Source organism: Bos taurus, chromosome 5, assembly GCF_002263795.3.
Source record: "Bos taurus isolate L1 Dominette 01449 registration number 42190680 breed Hereford chromosome 5, ARS-UCD2.0, whole genome shotgun sequence".
In the NCBI taxonomy this organism is placed as follows: domain Eukaryota; kingdom Metazoa; phylum Chordata; class Mammalia; order Artiodactyla; family Bovidae; genus Bos; species Bos taurus.
This window is the reverse complement of record NC_037332.1, coordinates 74,181,977-74,191,710: the sequence shown is the minus strand read 5'-3', so window position 1 is coordinate 74,191,710 and position 9,734 is coordinate 74,181,977. Positions and strand designations below refer to the sequence as shown.

General features: G+C 47.9%; 1 protein-coding gene across 26 annotated transcripts in view; it reads left to right on the top strand.

The window, feature by feature from the left end:
• Positions 1 to 2,709: 2,709 nt before the first annotated feature.
• RBFOX2 (RNA binding fox-1 homolog 2) overlaps positions 2,710 to 9,734 on the top strand; it is a 293,230-nt gene continuing 286,205 nt past the window's right edge. For 21 of the 26 annotated variants that reach the window (XM_059886356.1, XM_059886364.1, XM_059886360.1 and 18 more), the window contains exon 1: positions 2,710 to 3,241. In XM_059886356.1, coding sequence (XP_059742339.1) covers positions 3,059 to 3,241 — 183 coding nt within the window. In that variant the 5' untranslated portion in view covers positions 2,710 to 3,058. Of the gene's footprint in view, positions 3,242 to 4,853 lie in introns of those variants that run through there. The other 5 variants (XM_015471162.3, XM_059886362.1, XM_024991700.2 and 2 more) reach the window with 2 other exon arrangements.

Genomic DNA, 9,734 nt, shown 5'->3' with positions numbered 1-9,734 from the left:
GTTGGACAGGATGAAGCTCCATCTGCTGTGGAGTTGCCTAACTCAGCTCAAGAACAAGCTTGCAGGCACTTGGATTTCCAACACAGTGGCCCAACCAGCAGTATGAAGAGATGCCTAGACTCCTCTTTCCAACCCCATGGGTCCCTGCCAGTAGCTTACTATCACAAAACGAATTATATGATAAATATTTGCCACTTATTAAACAGTTACTATCTGTTGGGTGCTATGCTAGGTGCTTTATTTTGTCTCGTTTAATCCTTAGAACAACACTGTCACTATTATTGTCACCTACAAACAAGGAATTGAAGGCTTGGTGAAAAGACAATTTGCCCAACAGTCACTGTACTAAAGGCTGATTTGGGGAGCCTGGTCTGCCCACTTTGATCTCTAGCAGCCTCAGAAAGTCACCTTAAGAATTAAAAAAACCCAATGATGGGACTTCCCTTGTGGTCCAATGGTTAAGACTCCATACTTCCACGAAGGTGCATGGGTTTGATCCCCAGTCGGGAACTAAGAACCCACATACCTTGCAATGCAGCCAAGACAAAAATAAGACAACATTTAAAAAAACAATGGCAGTGATGGCGGTAGTGGTAAAGAACTTGCCTGCCCATGCAGGAAACATAAGTGATATGGATTTGATCCCTGGGTCAAGAAAATACCCTGGAGGAGGGCATGGGAACCCACTTCTGTATCCTTGCCTGGAGACTCCCATGGACAGAGGAGTCTGACGGGTTGCAAAGGGTTGGACACCACTGAAGCGACTTAGCATGCATACAATGGTAGTGATACTGACATATTCTTACTATTTATTGAGTGCTTCTCATAGGTCCATCTGTTCAAAGTTCTTAATGTGTGATAATGATAACTCATTTAAACCCTCACAATAATCCTTGTAGGAAGGTCTTAAGTTTTCAGATGAAGACATAGAAAAGCTAAGTAGCTTTTACAAAGTACCATGACTTGTGAGTGGCAGAGCTAAAACTTGACTATTTGTATTGGTCTATAACACAGCCTAGTTAAAACAATGTGCCTGCTATGAAAACTCAGCTTCAAGATAAGGCCACCAGTCCTCCCTTGCAACCAGACTGCCAGTTCTAATTCCCTTCATTTTAAAAATTCTTAAGTCATCGCTGGTTCAGCATCACATGGGCAGTAGGTGGTAAAGATTGGATTCAAAGCTGGGTTGGCTTCTGACTTCAAAGAAAGAATCTTTATCATTGCAGTGTTCCAGCACTAACTTTTAACTTGGGTTAAACCCCAGTACAAAGGACAAGTCATAGACCTATCTGAAAAGGACTTAGAAATCATCTAACCTGGGGTTTCTCAACCTTAGCACTAAAGACATTTTGGGCTGGATAACTGTTGTGGGGACTGTCTTGTTCATTGTTGGATGTTGAACAATCCTCCTGGTCTCTATCCACCAGCAGCACTCCCACCCCCACCCCACCCTAGGTGTAACAACCAAAAATATAATCAGATATTGACAAATGTCCGGGGAGAGTAGGAAAGGGGCAAAATCGCCCCTGGTTTCAAACCACTGATCTGAACTCTCTCCTCATTTTGCAAATAATGGAGTAGGGGTCCAAAGAGATGAAGCAACTGGCTTAAGCTAGTTAGCAGAATCCATGTTGTTCATGCAACATCACTGTGTCCCTATAATATACAGGGCACAACATGGAACCTGAAGAAATTAGATGCTATCTTAGTCCTTACAGTCTGGTAAGACAGAGAAGCTATTGCACAAATAGCTCTAATTGTACGAAGCTGATAAGCAAGAAAGCGTTAGGCAGCAAGGTCCAGAGAAAGAGAATATGATCTGGTTTCCTGAGATCTGGATCTGCCAGTTTTTATCTGCGGGACTTAACCAAGGTTCAGGTTCACCACGAATGAAACAGAGCTCATATATACTCTGCTTGTACCAAAACGGGTCTGCGAATTCATTGTGCAAACCGTGACGCTCTTACAGACATCAGGTATTAGTAAGATACCAGAAATGTGATAAAAATTATGATTAAAGGCTTTCAGGACTGGGGAGAGCCCTGTAGCGGTGGCCTCATTCCTGGACCTTCCAACTCGAGAGCCCCGTTTTTTTGCAGGAGAGGGACCAAGTAACGAGCTCCCTCCCTCAGAGCACCTCTTCCCTTGCCTGGAACCGACCCGGTCAGATGGGCGAATTCGCGGGACAACTCCGAACAGCGAGTCCCGCCAGAGGGAGTTACTACGCCGCCCTCCGGCCACTCAAGCTCCGCCCGTTCTAGGCTGTGGCCCCGCCCTCAGGGAGCAGACTCCGCCCCCTTCGCCCTGGAACTCCAGAGGCGCGGTGCCTCCAGGACAATCCCTCGCCCGAGCCGGAGTTTCCCGAACTCCCTCGATCTCCACCCGGCCTCTCTCGGCCTCCGGGAACAGAGGCGGCGGAGATTGCCGAGGGGCGCTGGCCCCGCCCCCTCCGCGGGCTCGGCCGCCACCGCCCCCTCTCCCCCGCCGCCCCGGCCTCCGGCGCGGGCTGGAGTCCCAGATCCCGGGCCCTCCCTCCTCCTTTCTCTCTCCCCGCCTTCCCGGTGCTGCCACAGTGGCGGGTCGGAGGATCTCGGCCAGTCAGCTCGTTCCGGCCTCGAGCCCCTCCTCCCCCCAAATAAACACCCCTCCCCAAGCCTCAGGAGCCCGGACCGCCCCCTTCCTCCCTCTGCCCAGCGTGTGGCGAGGGCCAGTGTAAGGGAGTGAGCGCGGGCCGGCGGGCCAGCTTCGTGAGTGGGCGAGGCGGGGCGCGCGGCGGGCCGGGCCGGGGGTCGCGTGTGCGCGTGGGGGCGCGAGCGAGTGCCCGTCGCGACCCGCCGGCGGCCCCGAGCCGAGGAGGCGGCCAGCGAGAGACCAGAGGCTACCGCCCGCCGCCGCCGAGGAGGGCAGCGGGCCCGCGCGCGCGCGCGCGCACGTACGCACGCACGCGGGGGCGGGTGCAGGCGCGCGCCCGCCTGTCGCGACAGTCGGGGCCGAGGCCCAGGGGGAGGTGGCCTGTCGCGGGTCGCCCGGCTCCCGGAGGCGAGGGGGCCTCGGGCGGATGGCGGAAGGTGCCCAGCCGCAGCAGCCGCCTCAGCTTGGGCCCGGCGCCGCTGCCCGGGGGATGAAGCGGGAGTCAGAGCTGGAGCTGCCGGTGCCCGGAGGGGGAGGAGACGGAGCCGAGCCCGGCCTGAGCAAGCGGCCGCGTACGGAGGAGGCGGCGGCCGACGGCGGCGGGATGCAGGTGACCGCGCGGGGCTGGCGCCCCGTTACCGTGGCGGGGTTGGGGGGGGGCGGCGGGAGCGGCGCGGGGCTGCGGGGCTTGGAGGGCGGAGGGCTGCCCGGGGTCCCGGCTTGGAGGTGGGAGGGGGCCGGTCGGGGCCTGCGTGAAAGGTGGGGCGAGCCCCGACGTGGAAGCTAAGGGTGCAGGAGGAGCCTGGTGTGCCCTGGAGGGTCCTGATCTCTAAGGGGACGAGAGGGGCACGTAGCACGAATAGGTGTTGAGAGGAAATCGAACGTGCTTGAGATGGATTCCATTTCTTTACACCCTTCTTTAGTTCCTTGGCGGGGAGTGGAAGCCGAGAGATCCTGGTCCGTTGCCCGGAGAGCTGGGGACCGAATCGAAGACTGGGGGGGCGGGGGGGGTGGACAGTGGTGGGACACCTCCCCAAAAGAGGGAGTACTGTTTTGGCAGCCCTGGACACACAACGGGGATGGAGAACGGGATCGGCATAGAAGGGAGGAGTGAAAAGCGAGAAAACTCCTCGAGAGCCCAAAGGGGATGTGGCTTAGGTTGTGGGTTAAATCAGTTACACGAGGAGTGTGAGAAGTACGAGGAGTTGGGTAGCGTTGTGGCTACACCGTGGTGCTCAAGATCATTAACTTCGTGGAGCATCTGGTGAGCCTGGAGACACAGGACCTGGCCAGTTGTATCTTAGGACACTGACTAGATCTTTATTGTCCTGGAATATGAAAGAAAATTTATAGGACTGTTAGAAGATTGGATTCTGAATTGTGTACTCAAGGAGAAGCTAGTTGGTTTGGAAAGGCACTGGCAAATGTAGTGACTATGTCAGTTGACTTTGTAGTTGGGGGAAGAGCGTGAAGCCTTCATTGATTTAATTTTAGATTTGGTCTCTGTTCAGAACATACTTGCTGTGAAATAGTGGGTTTACCTATCAGCAATCTGCCCAATTCTCTTAGCATCATAGAATGTTAGAGAAGCAACCAGAGATACCATCTTTGACTGGAGTTCTTAACTTGGAGAGACTTGGAAGATTCTTCTGCAGAATAGTTTACGGGTACTCTCAGGTGAGAGAAAGTCAATAGTTTTCATCTTTTTTATTCGAGTCCCAAAATGTTTCAACCTCATTAGGTAGATGAGGAATCAAAAAATCTGGAGCAGACTAGTGACTTGCCTAGGGCCACCCAGTTAGCTGGTTGTGAAACTAGAGATAGAAGCCTGATCTTCTAATTCCTATTCCTGTGCTCTCTCCATTACAGCACTCTTGGAAATCTCTGCAGTGCTAAAAGACTTCCTGTGCTCTGCGCTCACTGCTTTTCAAGGCTCTGTCTGACTTCCTGTGTTAGAGACGGAGCTGTATTTAAGCCTGGCGTGTTTGCTCTGTGCTTCTTGGTCTCCCTTGCAGAGGCCACTCTATTACTTGTCTTGACTTGGGTAAAGTGACCCTCCTGGTGTTTATTTTTGAATTCTTTTGTTTCACTTGCCTGCTTTTGTTCTCCATTTGAACTCTCTCAGGCAGGGTGCTTGTGCGAAGTACACACCCCGGGCCTTGGAAAAAATACAGAGGAATATGGGGAGACTTCAGGTGAGCTGGGTTGACACTGGAAGATGAGAAAAGATTGGGTGTGGGTGCTGGTGAGCGTGTCCACTTGGTGTGTGCATATATCTGTGTCCATTTATTGTTTCTGTCAATCACAGTTAATAGTGAGTCTCCTACTGCCTTCCCCCTCTTTCCTCCTGGAGCCCATTATTTGCTGGTTGCCTTCAAATTGGCTGAGGATAGCAGTATTTGGAAATGGAGCAGTGTATAGAGACTTCGGAGTATGGAGAGGAAGCTGTGGATTAGGTCCTCTGGGTACAGATGGGCACCTTAGAACTATCCCACGGAGAATGCTTTTTTCACTGTGTGCATCTGTGGATCTTTATTTTTCACTTGATGCATTCTCTTTGTTGTAGTTCCAGTACCCCATGTCACACAGGTATTCACGTCATCATTGACTTAGCCCCCTGCCCGCAACAATCTGCATGGTTCTGGGAAAATCCCTTCTTTGGGGGCCTCTATTACCATAGTTGTAAAATACAGTGTTTGTAAAGGATGATTTATAAGTTACCTCTAAAAAGATACAAAGTCTTGACTTTAAAGAACTTGGTGTCTGCAATCTAGGTAGGGAGGCAGAATGGGTGAAAAGTTGGGGGAAAAAAAAAAGTATGTGTATGTATATGTGTCATATATATGTATGTATGTATATTATGTGTATATATATGAATTTTTTGGTAAGTTCCAGAGGAACAAGAGTAGGGATACCACAAGGTAGATCCTTGTCACAAGGCTTTGCAAACTTTAAAACCAAAATATGCTGAGGATTTGTGCCATTGAAGCCAGAAGCAAAAGATGGTTGTTCTTGCTGAAATGGTCAAGGAAGGCTTTATGGAGAAGTTGAAATTTGAGGTCTAATCGGGAGTAAAGAAAAAGTAATGTTCATGAAAAGATGAAATTTGAGCCTAGGTCACCTACATTTCTAGGACCTTCCCATCATTCTGATAATTATGATAGGATATTTAATATTCATTTAACTGATGTTTATTGAGCAGCTGCTAAGTGCCAGGCCCTGTTTTAGAGCCTAGGAAATATAGTAGTAAACAAAACAAAGACTTCTGTGTCATGGAACTAAGATTCTAATTGAAAGAGACAGACAATAAAGAAATCAACTATTATTAGGTGGTTTTAAGTGTTAAGAAGAAAAATAAAGCAGGGAAAGGGGTAAGAGTGGTGAAGAGGGTGGTTAGGGAAGGCCTCTGTGTAGGTGACCTTTGGGTGACCTGAGGGAATTTGAGGGAATGGGGTTCAGACAGAGGAACTGTGGGTGCAGAGGCATTGAGAGATAAATACACTTGATGTGTTTGAGAACAAGAGACCAGTGGAGCTGGAGGAGAATGTGCAGGGGCGAAGCAGTTTTAGGAAGTGATATCAATGGTGTAGACATGTCTATAGGTTCATGTAAATAGACGTTTAAAAATTCTACAGTAGCTTGCTTTTTGGTATAGCTTTGGTAGCTTGTTTTTTTTCGTATATCTTAGCATAAATGGCATTTCTTGGAGGTCATAGCTCCTTTTGGAAAGCCTTCTCTCCTGACAGCTTAATTCACAGCAGTTAGACCCACCTCTTGCCTCCTGTTGCATCGGTGGTTAATTATGCATCATCTTGTATTGTCTTCTCATTGTTTTATTCCTGTTTCCTTAGTGATACTGTAAGCTTCTAGAAGCCAAGAACTATATTTTCTTTGTGTTTATCCTTTATAATACCTCACAGTTTTGAGTACATAGTAAGTGCTCAATGCCTGTTAAACTGAAGTTGAAATTTTGCCTTTTTAAAATAATTAAGGGATAGAAAAAATGCGATGAAATTTAGGGGTGAGAGTACTTTCAGGAAATATCCTAACCTTTTGAGTGTCAAAGGGTTAACCCATTTTTAAACAGAAGTCATTTGCTGGGGTTAATTTCCCAAGACCACAGACTAAATGGAGCTACGGCTCTAAGCTGCAGATTCCAAGGCTGAACCCTGATGAGTTATAGCCACTAAGCTTTTGGGGATAAATCATTACTTCCTAAAACGGAGCACTGGGGACATGAGAGAGTCTGTGGTGCTTATGTTATAATCCTTGTGCTAAGAAGGACCCCTGGGACGGGGGGGAAGAGGAAGGGTCACTCCTTTCTAGGCCAGTATCCAGAAGCTTTATGTAGGTGGCAGAGGAGTCGGCACAGCCCTAGAAACAGTTTAGAGAACCCTCAACTGCCGAGTAGGAGGGAAGAGACAAATTCCACCTGAAAATTGAAACACAGCTTGAGAAATGTAGTGAGTTGTTAAAGAGGGTATTTGGAAATACTGTACTCTAACCTGGTAGGAAGTTAAGTGAGTTATTAGAGATTTGTTTCACTTTAAGGAAGTTTGATATGTGTGAAAAACTCAGGCCTTATGAAACATACCAGGGAATGAATTCTTTTGGTCAGCTCCTCTAGTGAATATAAACAATTTGATGAGCAAAAATTCAGATTTTTGTGCAGCTTTCTAGGAACTTAGAAAGTTCACCTTTATAAAGCAAGGTGCACCTTAATTATTATTTATAGCTTTCAGCAACATTCTTTATGGTAGTGAAATGTCGGAATGTGGTTATTACATGGCTAACTGACTGCTTCTGACCATAGAATCATAAGTCTAGTATAGCTAAGTGAGTTCAGAAGTTGTTCATGTTAGTGTTTGATTCTAATAGTAGGAGGACTTTCTGGTCTCAGGGAGGGGTTTGCAAGTAGCCTGTAATTGTTTTGTAGACACTATATTTCTTAGTTTATCTTCCCATTTGCTTGTTTCTGGGTTTCTGTCCTCCTAGGTGGAAGTCTCTTTGGACTTGGAGTGTATGGTGCTGAAACTGAACATGGGTGCTACCATTTGAGTAGACCTACCAATATACTTTCTTTCCAAGGGATTCTGTGAACAATCTCTTGTTAAATTACTGAATTTTTCATTTCTGCGTGTCTTAGTCTGCTCAAGCGGACTGTAGACTGGGCGGCTTAAACACCAGAAATTTGTTTCTCACAGTTCTTGGGGCTGGGGTCCAAGATGAAGGTGCTGGCAGATTTGGTGTCTGATGAGGGCTCTCTTCCTGGCTTACAGACAGCTGCCTTCTTGCTGTGTGTTCACATGGGCTTTTCTCCATGTATGCTAGTGGACACAGAGAGAGCGAGAGAGAATCTCCTTTTCATAAGGGCTCCCCCATCATGGGGATGCAGTGGTGGTGGTGGGATCCTCCCCTTATGACCTAATCACCTCCCAATGGCCCCTCCTCCAATTACCATCAGATTTTGGGCTTGGGCTTCAACATATTAGTTTGTGGATGGGGTGAGGGGAGGGGACAGAGACATTCAGCCCATAATACAGCCCATAATTTACCACCAGAGTGGTAAATACTGTAGTTGGAGAAACTGAGGTAGCACAGTCATGTAAAAATGACTATTTTTTTCCCCCAGACTCACAAGGCAGCTTGTGAGTGTATAACTGGGAATGTCTGAGAGGCAGAAAGATCTGAATTCAAAATAGAGTTATTCTGCAGGGTGACTCAAGAGGTTATCCTAAGTTGAATTCGTCTCTTAACTTCCTCTCCCATTTTTCTAGTCACTGTCTTTTTTTTTTTTTTTTTCTATCACACTGATATGTGAACACCACAGAAGCTAACTAGAGATTTAACTTTCATTTTGATATAAAGCAGACTGGTGCAGACAGGCCTCAAGATTACAGGGCTGAGAAAGAAATTCAGTGTACTGCTTGGTGTAAACAAGAGTGTTGCTAGTGAATCTCTGGTTTGACATCTCTCAGGCCATCAGTGTGGTATCAGGCTTTAATAATTTGTGGAAACAATGTGTGCTGTGCTTAGTCACTCAGTCGTGTCTGACTCACTGCGACCCCTTGGACTGCAGCCCGCCAGGCTCCTGTGTCCATGGGGTTCTCCAGGCAAGAATACTGGAGTGGGTTGCCATGCCCTCCTCCAGGGGCTCTTCCCAACCCAGGTCTCCCGCATTGCAGGCGGATTCTTTATCACCTGAGCCACCAGGGAAGCTCAAGAATACTGAGGTGGGTAGCCTACTCCTTCTCCAGGGGAACTTTCTGACCCAGGAATTGAACCGGGGTCTCCTGCATTGCAGGTGGATTCTTTACCAGCTGAGCTACCAGGGAAGACCCAATAAAGCTGGTCATTTTAGTGAGTGGACTTGTTTGAATTGTTTTTTGATACATATTTGTAAAGCTTAGTGCACATCTTTTTTTCTGGGGCTAATGTACCCTTCCTTAAAGACAGGAGGGAAGAGCCCTCGAGATGATGGAAAGGAACCTGCAGTAACGGGAGCATGAGCAGACAGATGGAGGCGGGATGACGAGTGTGTGTGGTGTTTAGGTGGCCCCTGCGAGTATCCAGTTTCCTATTCCTTGCCCCTCCAGCCCCAGTGCAAGCAGGCAGCTTACATGGCTAAGGTTTCATTATCTAATCCATCACAGATCGGCTTGAATAAACCCATTGGCTGGCACTGATCTAGTTAGGAGGGTAGTGCAAAGCCGCTTGAGCCAGGATTGGGGCAAATCGGATCAGAACTGCCTTGTGAATCCTGGACATATTTCTGTAATTTGGGTGGTAAAGTGGTTTGGGAAATCACTTAGGAGCCAGAGCTCACCATCAGCCTGGAGTGTTTCCTCATGTTGTCCTGGGGACCACGAGGGGAAGTAGATGGAGGATTTGACACATTTCTCTGGAGAATAGTCAGGTTGCTTTGATTATTTGAGTCTGAACATTTTTTGGTCACTCATGCTCAGGAGTGACATTTTGGGAACATTTGGAGATTCCAGTTGTGATCACTCAGTTGTGTCTTTTCTGAGTGATCCCTTCATCTGAGACTGTATTATATGCGTTGCCTCTCGATTTTTGAAGGGGAGATGTTGTTGTTATCATTA